This window comes from Loxodonta africana, chromosome 5, assembly GCF_030014295.1.
Source record: "Loxodonta africana isolate mLoxAfr1 chromosome 5, mLoxAfr1.hap2, whole genome shotgun sequence".
In the NCBI taxonomy this organism is placed as follows: Eukaryota; Metazoa; Chordata; class Mammalia; order Proboscidea; family Elephantidae; genus Loxodonta; species Loxodonta africana.
This window is the reverse complement of record NC_087346.1, coordinates 14,895,412-14,915,743: the sequence shown is the minus strand read 5'-3', so window position 1 is coordinate 14,915,743 and position 20,332 is coordinate 14,895,412. Positions and strand designations below refer to the sequence as shown.

At 38.3% G+C, this 20,332-nt stretch overlaps 1 protein-coding gene across 3 annotated transcripts in view; it reads right to left on the bottom strand.

The window, feature by feature from the left end:
• Positions 1-20,332, bottom strand: part of SCLT1 (sodium channel and clathrin linker 1) — a 224,926-nt gene that overhangs the window by 41,124 nt on the left and 163,470 nt on the right. For 2 of the 3 annotated variants that reach the window (XM_010590552.3, XM_064285323.1), the window contains exon 18: positions 13,705-13,901. In XM_010590552.3, coding sequence (XP_010588854.1) covers positions 13,705-13,901 — 197 coding nt within the window. Of the gene's footprint in view, positions 1-3,123; positions 3,262-13,704; positions 13,902-20,332 lie in introns of all 3 variants that reach the window. The other variant, XR_010322005.1, reaches the window with a different exon arrangement.

Below are 20,332 nucleotides of genomic sequence, written 5' to 3'. Positions count from 1 at the left end.
GTGGGAGAAGGTATTTGTAACACATGAGAAAAAGCAAACAACTCAACAGAAAAATGGTTAAAAGTCTTGAAGAGACACTTTACAAAAAAAGTTTACAGAGCCAATAAACATATAAATAGATCTCAACTTCAATAAAACTCAGAGTTCCAAGTTAAAACTACAATGAGAAACGAATAGATTAACACAATTTAATGCATCTGACCACAGTGTAAGGATGTGCAGTATCAGGAATTCTCACATATTACGTACTTGCAGTATGTAAATAGTTACAATCACTTTGGGAAACAGTGAGGCATTTTCTCATAAAGTTGGAAATATGCGTACCCTGTGAGACCCAACAATTTCATCTTTAGAAATAAACCCTAGGAAGAGTAAAAAAGTAAAAAACTGAATGACACAGGAAGCATCAAAAGACGATGGAAGGAATATACACAGTCACTGTACCAAAAAGAATTGGTTGACATTCAGCCATTTCAGGAGGTAGCATATGATCAAGAAGAGTTCTTGGTTAAGGAAGAAACCCAAGACGCACTGAAGGCATTGGCAAAAAACAAGGCTCCAGAAAGTGGTGGAACACCAAGTGAGATGTCCCAACAAACAGAGGCAGCACTGGAAACACTTACTCATCTATGTCAAGAAATCTGGAAGACAGCTAGCTACCTGGCCAACCAACTGGAAGAGATCTATATTCATGCCCATTCCAAAGAAAGACGATCAAGCAGAATGTCAAAATTATTGAACAATATCATTAATATCAGGTGCTAGCATAATTCTGAAGATAACTAAAAAAAACAACTACAGATGTACATCAACAAGGACTGCCAGAAGTTCAAGGTGGATTCAGAAGAGGATGTGGACTGAGGGATATCATTGCTATTGTTAGATGGATGTTGGCCAAAAGCAGAGAACACTAGAAATACATTTATCTGTGTTTTACTGATTATGCAAAAGCATTTGACTCTGTGGATCATAACAAATTAAGGATAACATTATGAAGGATGGGATTCTGTACATGGATCAAGAGGCAATCATTTGAACAGAACAAGGGGATATTGCACGGTTCAGAATTGGAAAGGCATGAAAGGCTGTACCCTTTCAACTTCCTTATTCAATCTGTAAACTGAGGAAATAATCTGAGAAGCTGGACTATATGAAGAACACAGCATCAGGATTGGACGAAGACTTGTTAACAACCTGCATTATGCAGATGACACAACCTTGCTTGCTGAAAGTGAAGAGGACTTGAAGCACTTACTGATGAAGATCAAAGACCACAGCCTTCAGTATGGATTACACTTCGACATAAAGAAAACAAAAATCCTCGCAACTGGACCAACAAGCAACATCATGATTAAAGGAGAAAAGACAGGTTGTCAAGGGTTTCATTCTACCTGGATCCACAATCAATGCCCAGAAGTAAAGAGATCAAACAATGTATACTACATTGGGTAAATCTGCTGCGAAAGACCTCTTTTAAATTTTAAAAAGGGAAGATGTCACTTTGATGACCAACGTGTGCCTGACTCACGCCATGGTCTTTTCAATTGCCTCATAAGCGTGTGAAAGCTGGACAATGAATAAGAAAGACAGAGGAAGTACTGATGCATTTGAACTGCGATGTTAGTGCAGAATATTGAAAATGCCGTGGACTGCCAAAAAACAAACAAGTCAGTCTTAGAAGAAATACAACCTGAATGTACCTTAGAAGCAAGGATGGCAAGATTCCAGCTTTTGTACTTCGGACACATCATCAGGTAAGACCAACCCCTAGAAAAGGACATCATACTTGGTAAAGTAGAGGGTTGGCGAAAACAAAGGAAACCCTCAATGAGATGGACTGATACAAAAGCTGCAACAATGGATCCAAACATACCAACAATCGTGGTGATGGTGCAGAACCTGGCAATTTTTATTCTGTCATATTTGAGGTTGCCATGAGTTACAGCTGACTAGATGGCAACTAAGAACAACAACATCCCAGAAAAAGAAATGATTAATTTTATCAGGATAAATGTGCAAGAATGTTCACAGCAGCATTTTTCCTATTTGTTCCAAAATGGAAATACAAATGCCCATTAACACTGCACTCAATAATGGAATACTACAGAGTAATAAAGATGAATAATACAGAGCTGCACACATAACTTAGATGAATCTTATGACCCTAATTGTGAGGGGAAAAAAAAGCAAGTCACAAAAGAAAAGAGTACGATTCCATTTATATTAACCCCGAGCTGACAGAGAAAGATTTCTCCTTGAGCTGATGCCCTGAATTTGGACTTCTAGCCTCCCAGACTGTGAAAAAATAAGCTTCTGTTTGTTGAAAGCCATCCACTTGTGGTAGTTCTGTTATTGCAGCACTAGATGACTAAGACAACTATCATTAAAGGATTTACAGCTATGGCGAGTGGTGGTACGGTTAGCTGATGTACACGAGTTACATAGGCAATATTGCACAAATCAAGACATCTAAGAAAATGTTTTAAGGCTTTGGAGCAGGATAGTGATCACAGACATGTTTCTCAGTAACGCATGTGAATATGTTCAATAAATGGAATATATGTATGTGTATGTACACACACACACACACACACACACACATCTATACCATAGACTATGTCAGTTTAAGTTAGGATTTACCACCAAACAGTATGCCGCTAACTTAGGAGAAGACTGATTTTAGGTAATGGATTGTGGGCCTGTATAAATTACTTTAAAGTCTAGAGTTCTTCACCTGTGAAATGGAAAGTATAATAGCATTTACTTTGTAAAATTTTTGTGATGACTGAGTATGTAAAGTGTTCAGTGAATAGTTACACTTAACAAATTATAGCTCTCATAAATATAATCTTCAGACTATGTCCAGGTAGGTCTGCTTTATCTTATATGGGTTCACATTTCCTTAGGGAGACATTGTGAATTGCCCAACATCATGAGTTAAATTATGGCAAACACATTGTGGTGGTTTTGGACTGTGTCTACTTAGCTAAGAATTTCCTTTCCTGTGTGGTCTTGGATTACTTTTGGGCACAAGAGAAACTTATGCAAAAGGCTCTGAAGGTTAGTGCAGAGCTCCTGGCACTGGGGCAACTCGTGTGTGTTGTTGCTGGTGTATGAGCTCACCACGTTGGCATGAGGCACCACCTGGACTCCTAGCAACTCCGTTCTCTGCAAATGTCCACATTCAGCTTCTCTGAGGTCTGGGTCATGGTAAAGGTACCAGCTTCCCTTGCAGGTCATCCATGGCCACAGTTGGAGGTGCTGAGAGACAGATGAGGGTTCCAGTTTGTCCTCACAAGTTCCACTTCATTTTTGCTCTTACCCACATCTAGCTTTCCTTTCTGCCTGCCAGTTTAGCTGATCATAGTGACTTCAGGCTCAACACCAGATGCAGAGACAGCTGCACTGCACTGACTGTATTGCAATGACCAGCTCCCACAACAGCATAAGGTCTAATGCCCAAAATGAATCCCACATTATGTTTCACTCATAGGGGTTCTGTTTTTTCTGAATGAACTCTGATGCATACAGGAATTGGTACCAAAAGTGGTCCCAGAGGAACATAACCTTATGGATGGGTTCTCTAACTGGTTCTTGATTTTCTGGAATTGGTTCTCTGTTCTCAGAAGATTTAAAGGCCAGCGGTTAAGTGGATACTGGTAATCTAATGGTATACAGTGGCAAAAGTTACTTAACTAATCATCTATATAATAAAGTGCTTATAGAGGATGAGGCTTTGGCAACGAAGTAGTTGCTGACATAGAACACTTTAGTGAATAAGGAATATAATTGGGTTGGGCTGTTGCTGCTAAGTGTACTGGAAACTTCGAGAAAACAGAGTGGAAAAAAAAAAAAAAAGGAGCTCAGAGTTTTAAATTCTGTGCTTCAAGTCCAGGTTGTTGTTGTCAGGTGCCATCGAGTAGATCTTGAGTCACAGCAACCCCATGCGACACAGTAAAACATCACATAGGGTTTTCTAGGCTGTAATCTTCACAGTAGAGAGCCACTGGGTGGGTTGGAACCACCAACCTTTCTGTTAGCAGCTGAGCACTTAGCTGTTGCACTACCAGGGCTCCAGGTTATGGACCAGAAAACTTCTATGGCTGCCCTATTAGAAACCCTAATTTCCTCTGGCTGTCAAGCCCCGATTTTAGATAACCACACTCAAAGACCAATCCTGTGGGTAGCTGAATTACAATACAAACAAAATTTCCAACACTGCAGGGTCTCTTCTTCATTAAAAATTAGGACAGGGAAACATGAGCAGACTCCAGTGAAGGTTGGGCTCTGAATCGCTAAATTCTGCCTTGCCTCCTTTGCTGGTAGAAGTTCTTCCACCCTATTTGGGAAGGCAAGTCTCCTTGCCTGAAGAATCTGTCGTGCCCCCCCTGGAGGGAGCTGCCTTGCAAAAGACTATGATTCTTCTCAGGATTTACCCCACCGTCACTCATTGCATCTAGACCTATAGCCAGACTGAAGTCTAGAAGGCTCTAAAGAATGAGGTACAAAACATGACTTGTGAGGAGGCAGGATACAACAAAATAATTACATGATTTTGCCAATTTATATACACAGCAATCTGAGGAATGCATGTGAGAATGGATCTGAAAGACGCTGGACTACAGTGGAAAGAATAAAATGCTGGATCAGCCCAAATTTACTGTTATGGGTTCACAAAGCAGACATTCTGGGTTTAATGTGTTAGCTTGAGTGTCTCAGTTTGCTTGGTTGGTTGAACAAAATCTGAACTCAATAGTGACCTTCGCTGAATGATGCTGAAATTCTTAACCAAGTTATAGCATAGAGCGGAGTTTCTCAACCTTGGTACTTGTCATGGATTGAATTGTGTCCCCCCCCCCCCAAAATATGTGTCAACTTGGTAAGGCCATGATTCCTAGTATTGCGTGGTTGTCCTTCATTTTGTGTTTGTAATTTTATGTTAAAGAGGATTAGGGTGGGATTGTAACACCCTTACTAAGGTCACATCCCTGAGCCATTGTAAAGGGAGTTTCCCTGGAGTGTGGCCTGCACCACCTTTTATCTTACAGGAGATGAAAGGAAAGGAAACAAGCAGAGAAAAGGGGACCTTATACCACCAAGAAAGCAGCACATGAAAGCAGCAGAGCATGTCTTTTGGACCTGGAGTCCCCGCGCCTGAGAAGCTCCTCAACCAGGGAAAGATTGATGACAAGGACCTTCCTCCAGAGCCAATAGAAAGAGAAAGCCTTCCCCTCGAGCTGATGTCCTGAATTTGGACTTGTAGCCTAGTAGAATGTGAGAGAATAAATATCTCTTTGTTAAAGCCATCCATTCGATGACTAAGACAGTACTACTGACGTTTTGGGCCAGAAAATTCTTTGTTGTCGGAGTTGTCCTGTGCATTGTAGAATGTTTAATAGCACTCCTGGCCTTTATACACTACATGTCAGTAGCATTCCCCATTTCCAGGTACTGCCCCGACAAATGCCCCTTGGAGGGGCAAACTCACCTACCAGTGCAAAGAAGTTACCCAACGGCTTACGGACACTGGAAGCATAGAGGAAATTCTCATGTAAAAGCACTTCACCTATCCCTCAATTAGGTCCCCTAGGAGTATCCAGAGGACATTCCCTTCTTCAAGGCTGTGAGAAATACATTCATGAGGGGAGCCCTGGGAGCCCTGAAGAGCTCTGTGGTGGTAGTTCTCTGTAGGCCAGAAATGACAATAGGAACCGCTGTCATGGAACTGGGCTCCTTGAATTTCATGAAGAAGATAGGATTCTCGTTGGCAAGGGTAAAGTGGTGGCATTAAATCTCCAAAGACTGGAATGTGCAAGAGTCAAAGCAGTAATCAGAAGAGTCTGACCTGCAGAGATCTTTGGCATTTGTTAGTTGATCACTGTGTCCTTAGGAATCCTGGGTGGCACAGATGGTGGTTCGAACCCACTTGGTGATCTGCTTCTGAAAGGTCGCAGCTTTGAAAACCCTATGGAGCAGTTCTACTCTGCACACATGGCATTGCCATGAGTTAGAATCAACTCGATGGCAACTAACAACAGGAATAACGCTGTGTCCCTTGAACTAAAATAGATAGGCAGCCTACTAAAGTCTCATTGGATTTATAGAAGTAAAAAGTTCTAGGTCTGCTAAACAGAAGTCTAACTTGAGAGAGTTATGGCCACTCAATCAACTTCCCAGATTAAGCCAGTTCACAGACTCAGAGTCCCTGGGCCCCCTGAGTGATGAAAGGGGGTACAAGTCCCTTCAGGAAGGACTATGCTACACATCCAAAAATATATACATTTTCCTGGCCATCCTCTAAGGGACCTGTGAACTATTAGCAGGGAGCAATGGAGAAGGTGGAAATCTAGACATTTTCAGGATTTTTGGATACTGGTGCTAAATGATGAATTGCAGTAGACCTCAAATATCACTGGGGTTCATCAATCAGAGGAGAGATTTACACAGGTCAGATTGACAATGGAGTTTTGGCTTGGGTTGTCTCACAGTGGGCCCAGTATATCTATAATCCTACCCTGTGCTTATTTTCACAGCTCTGGGATGCATAATTGGAATGGATATATTCAGCAACTGGCAAGATCCCCACATTGGTTCCCTGACCTTAGAACTGAGGGCTATTATGGTAGGAAAGACCAAGTGGCATTTGATGAGGTACAGTGAGCACAGGAAGGGTAGTATAGATGCTTGATTCTTTCCCTTTATTCATCTTTTTTTTGAGAGTAATTTGGTTACATAGTATCTTCCAAAGGCAAGGCAAGAGTTTTTCCCCCTTTAATATCATTTTGAAGTCATGGATTTTTGATATGTTTTAATTTCATGTATTTAATATGTTTCAATTTACTAGAGATATGCTTTTTAATGTTCAATTGCCTCTGGAATCCTTTTGACATGACCCTAGCAATCTTGATATCTTCCTTGCTTTGTGCTATGACATGGTGTTTTCTAGGCTCATCTTATAATTTCCTGTCCCAGATCTGTAATCACCTCTCCAAGAAGTCCTAGTTTCATTTTAGGAGACCTCATTGCAATTGAATTGGTCATTGTTTCTAGACGTTTCAGTGGACAGAGCTAGGAAGTATGTTTTTAAAGAATAAAACATATCATGACTTCATACCTTAATATTTGCAATTCAGATTTAGAATTAGAAGTTTTACATAGCCTCTTTGAGTTTCTTATGCTGAAAATCTTTGTTCTTAAAGTTATTTATAATAATTACTCAACTACTTTAGCATACAATTGTAAGTTACAGAATAACAATAACTGTCTTATCACTAATAATATTACTATTAAAAAGAGTTTATGATTTTTTTTTCCAGTTCTTTTTATCCTTAGGATTTATCCCACAAGGGGTTTACTGTGTTGAATTACTCTGTTTAGTGTCATTTAGAATAATTCAACTGTGTAGCTAAGCTATAAGCTTCCTACACAATTAAGTTCATTTGTTTAATTTTAATTCCTATTTTTTGTTTTGATTTAATTTTAAGAATTATATAAACATTTATATTGTTCCAAAGTCAAGCCTGTAAGTCTACAAAACAAGGTTCATTTAAACCTAGCCTGTATCCTTGTCCTCTCTCTTCCCTTATAAATAAGTTTTAAACTATTTTTTGGCTTACCTCTCCATTTTTAAAAAAAAATTTATTACCTCTCCATTTTTAAAAACAGGTATGTGTTTGTATAAATGTATGTGTGTATACAAGAAGTATAACCATGTGTATAGTATTCTACCTTTTATCTAAGCAGGGAGAATATATGTGTGTGTGTGTAGACAAATGTATGTGTATACACACACACACGCACATATATTCTCCCTGCTTAGATAAAAGGTAGAATACTACACACACAGTTACACTTCTTCTTTTTTCACTTAACAATGTATTTTTGATATTGCTCCATGTGCTAGTATTCCGACTGAAATTACACTGCATCTGTAGATAGTTTGGGGAAGAATTAACATCTTTACAAAATACTGAGTTTTCCCACCCACTGACATGGTACACATGTCTATTTATTTAAGTCGTCTTTAATTCGTAACATCAGTTAACACTTTGTTTATTAGTTTTACTGATATTTATTAAACTTATCCTGGGTATTTGATTTTGTAAAAAAATTATTTTATTTTTTGGTTGTTCTTGAGAATAGACACAGCAGAACATACAATTCAACGATTTCTCCATGTACGAATCAGTGACACTGACCACATTCTTCAAGTTGTGCAACCATTCTCACCCCCTTTTCTGAATTATTTTTTCCCCAATCACATAAATTCACTGTCCCCTAAGTTTCCTATCTAATCTTTAGAGTTGCTGTTGTCAATCTGATCCCATACAGACACTTCTTAAACGAGTACAATGCTTAAGGCAGACATCGTTTACTAATTAAGCTAAATACTCGATGTTTTTGATGCTAATGCAAATTTTACTATTTTTAAGATGTTATTTTTGAAATATTTGTTACTGGTTTTTAGAAATATAGTTGATTTTGTATATTTACCTTATATCTAGTTATCTTGCTAAATTAATTTATTAATTCTAATAATTTATCTACAAATTATTTTGGATTTTCCACATACACAACGTTGTGTGTGAATGTCTGCTTTTGTTCTTCCTTTCCAGTTTGAGTACTTTTTATTTCTTTTTCTTGCCAAAGTGCACTGATTAGGACTTCCAGTATAAAGACGAATGAAAGTGTTAATAGTGGACTTCTTTGTCATCTTTCCTATCATCAAAGGGAAGTTTGTAACATGTTATGATTAAGAATAATGTTTGCTGTAGAACAGATATCTTTATGAAATTAAATAAATTCTACTCTTACTGTGCTGCAAGTTTTTTGGAAAAATTACAAATGGACATTAAATTTTATCAAGTGCTTTTTCAGTATTTACAAAAAGACCTAATGATCTTTATTTTTCAATAAGTTAACATGGTAAATTATATTAATTCGTTTTCCAATATTACACCAACTTTGTATCTTATGATACAACTAAACTGGAGATGACTTTGTTTTGTTAGTTCTTAATGCCTTTCGTAGATGAAGATTTTTTTCATAATTTATCTAACCTTTCAGTTTTTGTCATGGATTGAATTGTGTCCCCCCAAAATATGTGTGAACTTGGTTAAGCCATGACTGCCAGTGCTGTGTGAATGTCCCCCATTTTGTGATTGTAATTTTATGTTAAAAAGGATTCGGGTGGGATCATAACACCCTTACCAAGGTCACGTCTCTGATCCAGTGTAAAGGGAGTTTCCCTGGAGTGGGGCCTGCACCACCTTCTATCTTATAAGAGATAAAAGGAAAGGGAAGCAGAGAGTGGGGACTTCATACCACGAAGAAAGCAGCACCGGGAGCAGAGCGTGTCCTTTGGACCCTGGGTTCCTGCATGGAGAAGCTCCTGGTCCAGGGGAAGATTAACGAGAAGGGCCTTTCTCCAGAGCCAACAGAGAGAAAAAGCCTTCCCCTGGACCTGATGCCCTAAATTTGGACTTATAGCCTATTAGACTGCAATAAAATAAATTTCTCTTTGTTAAAACCATCCACCTTGGTATTTGTTATAGCAGCACTAGATGACAAAGACAGTTGTGTTAATGGGTTAATCCAAATTGCTTAGCTCATCATGAACTTGAAACAGAAGTTCTCTTTCTCTTTTGAATTAATTCCAAACACATCTTCATTCCTGTGTTCCACCAAAAGTGTTCTTATTATTGTTAAAAAAGATAACTACATGGGTGCCAAATTGAAAGGCCCCTTCTCAGTCCTTACTTACCTTACTCAATCAATCAGTAACATTTTACAAGGCATCATGAGTAACAGCATATTCGCTTTACCCAAACTGCCTGAATTCGAAACCAGGATCTGTCGCTTCACTAGCTATGTGATCTTGAACAAATTCCTTAGGCTCTCGGCCTCAGTTTATCTATCTGTAAAATGTAAATAATAATACTATCCACTCTGAGTGCTGTTGTGAAAATTAATTAAACTCGTCCACTGCTGTTCAATTGATTCCGATTCATAGCGACCCTACAGGACAGAGTAGAACTGCCCTATAGGGTTTCCAAGGCAGAAATCTTTATGGAAGCAAACTGCTACATCTTTCTCCCATGGAGTGCTGGTGGGTTCGAACCACCGACCTGTCTGTTAGCAGCCGAGTCCTTAACCACTGCACCACCAGCGCTCCTAAAAACCAAACCCACTACTGTGGAGTTGATTCTGACTCATACAAGTTGCTTAGAACAATTCACACATTGTTGTTGTTGTTATGTGCCATGGAGTCAGTTGCGAATCATAGCAACCCCATGTGTAACGGAACGAAACACTACTTGGTCCTGTGCCATTCTCACAATTGTTGCTATGTTTGAGCCCACTGTTGCAGCCACTTCCTCTTTTTCTCTGACCCTCTACTTTACCAAGCATGATGTCCTTCTCCAGGGACTGGTTCCTCCTCATAACATGTCCAAAGTACATGAGACGAAGTCTCGCCATCCTCACTTCTAAGGAGCATTCTGGCTATACTTCCAAGACAGATTTGTTCATTCTCCTGGTAGTCCACGGTATATTCAGCATTCCTCGCCAACACCAAAATTCATATGCATCAATTCTTCTTTGGTCTTCCTTACTCATTTCTAGCTTTTGCATGCATATGAGGCAACTGAAAATACCGTGCTTCGGTCAAGCACAACTTAGTCCTCAAAGCGACATCTTTGCTTTTTAACACTTTAATAAAGAGGTCTTTTGCAGATTTGCCCTACGCAATACATCGTTTGATTTCCTGACTGCTGCTTCCATGGGCATTGATTGTGGATTGAAGTAAAATGAAATCCTTGACAGCTTCAATATTTTCTCCATTTATCATGATGTTGCTTATTTGTCCAGTTGTGAGTAGATTTTTGTTTGTGTTAAGGTATAATCTATAACAAAGGCTATAGTATTTGATCTTCATCAGTAAATGCTTCAAATCTTTTTCACTTTCAGCAAGCAAGGCTGTATCACCTGCATATTCCAGGTTGTTAACGAGTAATTAGGTGTTCTGGAATTCCCATTCTTCACAATGTTATCCATAATTTGTTATGATTCACATAGTCAAATGCCTTTGCATAGTCAATAAAGCACGGGTAACCATCTTTCTGGTATTCTCTGCTTTCAGCCAAGATCCACCTGACATCAGCAGTGATATCCCTTGTTTGACATCCTATTCTGAATCTGGCTTGAATTTCTGGCAGTTTCCTGTGGATGTACTACTGCAACCATTTTTGAATTATCTTCAGCATAATTTTACTTGCATGTGATATTAATGATACTGTTCAATAATTTTTACATTTGTTTTGATCACCTTTCTTTGAAATGAGCACGAATATGGATCTCTTCCAGTCAGTTGGCTAGGTAGCTGTCTTCTACATTTCTTGGCATAAACAACTTAGCGCTTCCAGCATTGCATCAATTTGCTGAAATATTTCAACTGGTATTCCGTCAATTCCTGGAGCCTTGTTTTTCACCAGTGCCTTCAGTGCAGCTTGGACTTCTTCCTTCAGTACCATCAGTTCTTGATTATATGCTACCTCCTGAAATGGTTGAAAATCAACCAGTTCTTTTTGATAGTGACTCTGTGTATTCCTTCCATCTTCTTTTGATGCCCACAGAATCCTCCAATACTGCAACTTGAGGCTTGAATTTTTTCTTCAGTTCTTTCACCTTAAGAAATGATGAGTGTGTTCTTCCCTTCTGGTTTTCTAACTCCAGGTCTTTGCACATTTCATTATGATACTTTATCTTCTCGAGCCACCTTTGAAATCTTCTGTTCAGCTCTTTTACTTCTTTATTTCTTCCTTTTGCTTTAGCTGTTCTACATTTAAAAGCAAGTTTCAGGGTCTCTTCTGAAATTCATTTGGTCTTTTCTTTCTTTCCTGTCTTTTTAATGACCTCTTGCTTTCTTCATTTATGATGTCCTTGACATCATCCCACAACCTGTCTGGTCTTCAGTCATTAGTATTCAATGCATCAAATCTATTCTTCAGATGGTCTCTAAATTCAGGTGGGATATACTCAAGGTTGTACTTTGACTTTTGTGGACTGGTTTTAATTTTCTTCAGCTTCAACTTAAACTTGCATATGAGCAATTAACGATCTGTTCCACAGTTGGCCCCTGGCCTTGTTCTGACTGATGATATTGAGCTTCTCCATCATCTCTTTCCAAGATGCAGTCGATCTGATTCCTGTGTACTCCATCCAGCGAGGTCCACGTGTATAAGTCTGTTTATGTTGAAAAAACGTATTTGCAACGAATAAATCGTTGGTCTTACAAACTTCTATCATGCAATCTCTGTGTCGTTTCTATCACCAAGGCCATATTTTCCAAAGACTGATCCATCTTTGCTTTCAACTTTCACATTCTAATCACCAGTAATTATCGATGCATCTTGATTGCATATTTGATCAATTTCAGACTGCAGAACTGGCAAAAATCTTCAAATTCTTCATCTTTGTTTGACATTAGTGGTTGGTACATAAATTTGAATAATAGTTGTATCAACTATGCATACATTAAATATTCAATAAATATTACCTATTATTATTGCTTATTCTTCCCTTTTTGGAAAAAAAAAAATTTTTTTTTTAAACGATTGTCTTGTTTCCTGAATCTCTAGACATGTTTTCTTACTGTCTTTCACCCAAACTTTAAATTTTGGAACTCAGCCCTCAAACAGCTCCATTTCTCTGTCTATACTATTTTTCTACACACTCTCACTGTGGTTTTCCAAATCATGTGTATGTTAATGACTGCCAAACATAGCTTACTCTTTGAATCTCACCCCTGAACTCCATACTTACATACTCTACTTATTAGTTGATATTCCCACTTAAATACCTTTTAATTAGCTCATACTTAACATGGCCCAAAGCAAACATTTTTTGATTATTCCCAACTCTCCAAACACTATTTCAGCCATAATCATCTTATACTTGGACTAGTATTGTACTGGTCTCTTTTCTCCCTTTTTCTACCCTTGCCATTCTACAATCTATTCGTTATATAGCAAAGTCATCCTTGAACATTTGAATCTCATTATATCACTTTGCTCAAAGCTCTCCATATAGCTTCCTATCTCACACAAGTCTACCAGTCATGAGTTGGCATACTTTTTCTTAAAGGATCAGAGAGTAAATATTTTAAGCTTTGTGGGCCAAATAGACTGTGCTGCAATGATAGAACATTACATATATTAAATCTATATGTAAATAGTAATAAGATTTTAAGCTGCCACATCCAACAAAAATTATTTTATCTTATGGTATATGCATAAAAATTATAAAAATACACTATTAATTTTGGTTTAGAATGTTTACTATCCTTCATAAAAACCAGTTGCCGTGAAGCTGACTCTGACCCATAGTGGCCCCATATGTGCCGGAAGAGGACTGTGCCCCGCGGGGTTTTCAGTGGCCGGATTTTTGGGAGCAGACTATCAGATCTTTCTTCGGAGGCTCCTCTGGGTAAACTCAAACCACCCACCTTTGGTTGGCAGCCGAGTGTGTTAACTGTTTGCACCAACCAGGGACTCCAACATCTTTCACAGCAGTTAATATATATGTGCTTAATAAAAAATATAAGGTCCAGAATTACATACTTTTATAAAAGGATTATAGCAAGGACATCAAATTCCAAGTTAAATAATTTCTTCTGTAAAATGAGTCGAACAATAGCAGACTTACTTTAGGTTACTGATCCTCGTTTCTGCACTTTCAGTAAGTTTCTTTGCTTCTTCTTTCCACCTATTGGTTGCCTTCTGCTGAGTCACTAAGAGATGCCTCAATTCAACCGTGGAATTTCGATTACTATCTTCCATCTCTCTCAACTGAACTTCAAATCCATGTTCCTTTATGGAAAACTCATGTTCCATTTTACTGATCTAAGAAATAAAATGAATACAGTATTTTCTTTAGTTCTAGGAAAGATACTGATCAATGATATATACAAAAGCAATCACTCATTGTGTTGTCTGAGGCATAGAAATGTTTCGATGAAAAATCTACGTAAGAAATTTACTTTGTCTTCATTACAAAGGAAGATTTATTCTACATAAAAACGCAAATTTAGTAAAACCAGAATTATGATGGATCACAATTTTTTCCAACATTTTTCCCCTGACATCTTCAAATGCCAGTAGGAAAAAAGTTTACTATCAAACATACAACTGTATTCTTTACTCTTTTGTTGTCGGAATCCATGGAAAACGTCCACGTCCTCACTAAGTTACTCAAGCTACTTGTGGTTTATACACTAAATTGCAGATGGTCTTTCGAAAGGCTTGTAAAGACAAAGAAAACTATATACAAGAATTTCTTTACTACTCCTAGCACACTATTGATGAATGTGTATACTTTTTTCAGGGAGAAAAAAAAAAAATCAAATACTGATTTTCAGAATCTCTTATGAAAATGTTTTCAGTATATTTCTGAAAAATGAACACACAAGTAAGTGCTCTGTGGATACTTTAGCAGACTTTCAACTGGGCTTCAGGGAGAGAATTAAGCTTTAGCGACCTAAGGCATCCAATGTATGCAATGAATTACCTTCTCTCCTTTTTATTTAGAATGGAACTACCTATGTGCCATCTTGGGAACAACTGAGAAAACCTTTACTCAAATCATGTAGTTCAGATGAAAAATCATGGTGAGATAGGCTACAAGACCATCTGACTTCTGTTGTGTACTTTCAGGCCTTCTTTGCTTTGCCACATTGAAGAAGTATTACAAAGAGTATCTATCTCATCATGTTTTAAAGTAATGTGCTTTATAAACAGCCATAGCTGTTTAACTACAATTCATTAAATTGGCTTTCTGGCTCAATAAAAACTTAATAAGGGATTTAACTTTACCAATTCAGAAAGACCAAACAAAACCTAACAAAAATAAAACCCATGGCTCATGAAGTATGACTACAAACATCCTGCCTTCGCCACCACTACTAAACGCAACATGCTTCCTCAAACTCTTCAATTTGCTTTCTCAAATAGTTTACAGGTAGAAATGAGAGACTTTGTGAGTGCAGACTCTGGAGAAACCACACTGGGTTTATTAATTTTGTGTAGCCCACTGCTGTGCAAGCCTCCTGAGGTTCCTTGACTCCTGATGCTATTTTAATAATTTTGGAATAATTGGATTCTGCAAATTTAGATTTGGATCAGCTCCTCCTCCTTCCCTGTGTCAATCTCTACTTCCTCTGGAAAAGTCTGGTTCTGACATCTTGGGTGAAAACAAAAATCCCAGTCTCTGTCAACATCTGTCTGTCTGTCTCTCTCTCATACACATTTGAAAAACTGATCTATACATCTAAAGTTCAAACTTTGCCTTCCTAGTTAACGCTCCATCACCACTTTGAAAAATCTATAGTTTGACTAGCCTTGCTCTAATGACTTTCATGACAATCTGGCCATGACTACTTTTCTAAGCTTATATTGTGTTACTCTTCCCTTTCATTTTTTTTTTTTTTTGTGTCAGCCCCATTGCCCTCCCATTCTTAGGTCCTTTTCACATGTTGTTCCCTTTTCCTGGAATATTATTTCCTCTCTTGCTTATTTTAATTATTTCTGTTCATCTTTTAGAACTCAACTCAATTATTGCTTCTACAGGGAAATCTTCTCTTACTATTCATCTAAACAAAGTCAGGTCTCTCTAAGTTCTCATAATGCCCTACACTTTTCCTAAAGAGCATTCATTGGTTTATAATTATATTTTTAGGGAAGCCTCAGTGGCACAATGGTTAAGCACACAGCTGCTAACCAAAAGGTAGGTGGTTTGAACCCACCATTGGTTCTGGGGGAGAAAAGACCTGGTGATCTGCTCCTGTAAAGATTACAGCCTAGGAAACCCCATGGGGCAGTTCTACTCTGTTCTATAGGATCATTATAAGTTAGAATCGACTTGATGGCACACAGCAACAACTATGTTTAAAGTTTGCTCCCAAAAAACTGTTGCCGTTGAGTTGATTCTGACTGATAGCGGCCCCTATAGGACAGAGTAGAACTGCCTCATAGGGTTTCCAAGGAATGGATGGTGGATTCAAACCGCCAACTTTTTGGTTAGCACCGAAACGCTTAACTACTGCACCACCAGGGCTTCGCTGCAAATTATAAGCTTTCAAGGGTGATGACCATATCTGTTTTATTCACCAGTGCATCCTTAGTACCTCATATAGCGCCTGGAACTACTGAGGTACTCAAAACTATTGAGGTGCTCAAAAATTTGCAGACCGGATGAATGATTTATTTGGGGGGTGCCCAAATCCAGTCTTTGAGCAAACCCCATCTCCTTTAGCTGATGCAATTCTGATTGTTGAACTCTAAGGGTCTGTGGTTGTTGGAAGGCTAAGGGCTATAGCAACCGGCACTCTCCTATTACAAACGTACCACTAATGGTGACATTCGGAATGCTGGGCAGAAAAATGGATTTATGGTCTCCGTCTTTCTCCCATTGGTCCTTCCTCTGCATAGAACTATTCAGTATAAGTTAGTAGGACTGCAGAAAATTACTCCATTTCCTAATTTTAGATACTTAGGAGGGGTGTTTAGACCATATCTCCAAAGATATGGACAGCCTTGGCAGAATGGAAGGAGGAGGTTAGCAAAGGAGAACACTAGGGATAAAAGGAATGTGGTGGCTTGAAAAAGTGGTATAATGGGTGGCTAAGGTTCTCAGCAAAATAACCTCTTGGTCTGTCTCGATTTTTAAGATCACACTCTTTTTCAAGGGAGAGAAAAGAAGCAAAGAGTTACAAAGAAAGTATCAGCTACAAAACAGCAGTTTATCTGACAACCTCTTCCCTCCATAAAACAGAATTACCGCTAGCTAGCTCGAGGGCATTGGGTTTTTTTGAGGGGGGTTAGCTGGTTAAGAGGGCTCCTTATTTACTTAAGCTAGATGCAGCTTTGGCAAAAAGGGAGTATTTTGATGGAACATGTGGACTAGACAAGCTTTCTGCTATCCTTTCATTCTCTGAAACATTAGTTGCTATTCTTTTGAACTCTTAAGATGGATCAAATGCAGTATCAGGTAGAGGAATTCATTGATTTTTTTTTCCCCTCGACTATAAAAGGCAAAAACACATGTATATTGTAAAATTAGGGAAAATACAAAAAATTACAAATATAAATAAAAGTCCTTGTAAACTTAACACTCAGAGATAACCACTTTTAAATTCTACATAATTGTGTTTATTTATGAATTTTTAAATTAAGATTATACCATATACAAGATTCCAGCATGTATGTGTGTGTGTATATTTATATATATATATATAGACACACACACATATATATATTTTTACTTTATTGTTGTTAGTTGCCATCGAGTCAATTCTGACCAATAGCGACTCCACGTGTGCAGAGAATTGTGCTCGATAGGGTTTTCAAGGCTGTGAAAACCTTTTGGAAGCAGATCACCAGGACTGTCTCCTGAGGTACCTCTAGGTGGGTTCTAAACCAAAAAACCCCAAACCCACTGCCATCGAGTCAATTCCAACTCATAGCGACCCTATAGGGCAGAGTAGAACTGTCCCATAGAGTTTCTAAAGAGTGCCTGGAGGATTTGAACTGCTGACCTTTTGGTTAGCAGCTGTAGCACTTAACCACTACACCACCAGGGTTTCTAGCTACTGTGGGTTCTAGCTACTGATATTTCAACTAGTAGTTGGGCATTTAACTGTTCGCAAACCCACAGACTCTACAGAAGGTTACAATTTGTGTGTGTGTTTTTCTGATTCGTTTTTACCTAAAACAGCAATATCAATACATTATAAATTATTAAAAACATTTTTTTTAAATTATGGCTTAATATAGCATTTTAGAGACGTACCATAATTTAATCATTCTTTCATTTCTAGATATTTAGGTTGTTTCTAATTTGTTATCGAACACTGCTACAACAAATTTTTTTTTTTTTTTTTTTAAGGGAAAGTTTACACATCAAGTCAGTCTCTCATACAAAGCCCACTGGGCAGTTCTTCTCTGTCCTATGGGGTCGCTATGAGTTGGAATGGACTCGCCGGCAGTGGGTTTGGTTTTTTTTTTTTTTTTTGATATACTCCTAGTTGCTCTCCCCCTAATGAGACAGCACATTCCTTCCCTCCACCCTGTGTTTCCGTGTCCATTCAGCCAGCTTCTGTCCCCCTTGGCCTTCATATCTCCCCTCTAGGCAGGAGCTCTCCAGATAGTCTCAAGTGTCTACTTGATCCAAGAAGCCCATTCCTCACCAGTATCATTTTCTGTCTTGTAGTCCAGTCCAATCCTCGTATGGAGAATTGGCTTCGAGAATGGTTCCTGTCTTGGGCTAACAGAAGGTCTGGGGACCATGACCTCCGGGATCCCTCTGGTCTCAGTCAGACCATTAAGTCTGGTCCCTTTACTAGAATTTGGGGTCTGCATCCCACTGCTCTTCTGCTCCTTCAGGGATTCTCTGTGTGTTCCCTGTCATGGCAGTCATCGGTTGTAGCTGGGCACCAACTAGTTCCTCTGGTCTCAGGCTGATGTAGTCTTTGATTTATGTGGCCCATTGTCACTCTTGGGCTCATACTTACCTTGTGTCTTTGATGTTTTTCATTCTCCTTTGCTCCAGGTGGGTTGAGACCAATTGATGCATCTTAGATGGCTGCTTGCTAGCGTTTAAGACCCCAGACACCACTCTCCAAAATGGGATGCGGAATTTTTCTTAATAGTTTTTATTATGCCAGTTGACCTAGATGTCCCCTGAAACCATGGTCCCCAAACCCCCGCCCCTGCTACTCTGGCCTTTGAGGCATTCAGTTTATTCAGGAAACTGCTTTTGGTTTAGTCCAGTTGTGCTGACTTCTCCTGTATTGTATGTTGTCCATCCCTTCACCTAAATTAGTTCTTGTCTACTATCTAATTAGCGAGTTCCCCTTTCCCTCCCTCTCTCCCTTCCCCCTCTCGTAACCATCAAAGAATATTTTCTTCTCTGTTTAGACTATTTCTTGAGTTCTTACAATAGTGGTCTCATACGTTATTTGTCCTTTTGCATCTGACTAATTTCACTCAGCATAATGCCTTCCAGGTTCCTCCATGTTATGAAATGTTTCACAGATTGATCATTGTTCTTTATCGATGCGTGGTATTCCATTGTGTGAATATACCATAATTTATCCATTCATCCGTTGATGGGCACCTTGGTTGCCTCCATCTTTTCGCTATTGTAAACAGTGCTGCAATGAACATGGGTGTGCATATATCTGTTTGTGTGACGGCTCTTACTTCTCTAGGATATATTCCAAGGAGTGGGTTTGCTGGATCATATGGTAGTTCTATTTCTAGCTTTTTAAGGAAGTGCCAAATCGATTTCCAAAGTGGTTGTACCATTTTACATTCCCACCAGCAGTGTATAAGTGTTCCGGTCTCTCCACAACCTCTCCAACATTTATTATTCTGTATTTTTTGGATTAATGCCAGCCTTTATAACAAACTTTTTAATGAAATATTTTGATTATGTTATTAGAACTGAATTTTAGACTCTTTAAGGTAAATGTATACCATTTTACACTTTCAGCTGCAGGGTAGAGAATACCCACTCATTTCATTGTACATTACTCAGTTAATAATAAGTTTCAACTTTTAAAAGATTGTTTATTGGCCATACACTTTTCTTAGTTTATTAATTCTCTGTTCATGTCTCATACATGTTTTTCTATTGTGTTACAAATGTTCTTTTATATTTTTAAAGTTCCTTATATATGAATGGAAACCCTGATGGCACAGTGATTAAGTGCTATGGCTGCTAACCAAGAGGTTGGCAGTTCCACCAGCTGCTCCTTGGAAACTCTATGGGGCAGTTTTATTCTGTCCTAGAGGGTTGCTGTGAGTCAGAATTGACTCGATGGCAATGAGTTTACAAATGAATAATCTTATTCCTTTATCATATTCATTAAAGCTATTTTCCCCAGTTATTTGCTTTTTAGACATTTAACAAATTAAACATTTAAATCCTTTATATACTCAAATCTATCAGTATTTTCCTCTGAAATTTTTTCCCTATTTTATTTTGCTTAGAAAGTCCTTTCCCATCTATCAGTTAAATATTAACCAACATTTCCTACTTAGGTTTTATAGCATCATTACCACTGTAAAGTTGTTAATAAATCTGAAATTTATAATATCAAGTGTATAATATAAGATGAGGATATACCATATTTTCATCAAAGTATATTTATTTTTTTATGGGGAAATACTTAGGGAATTTCAAGCATACACAAAACAGAATAGTACAACGAACCCCTATATATGTGCATCACTCAGTTTCCACAATCATCAAACTCATGGCCACTCTTCTTTCA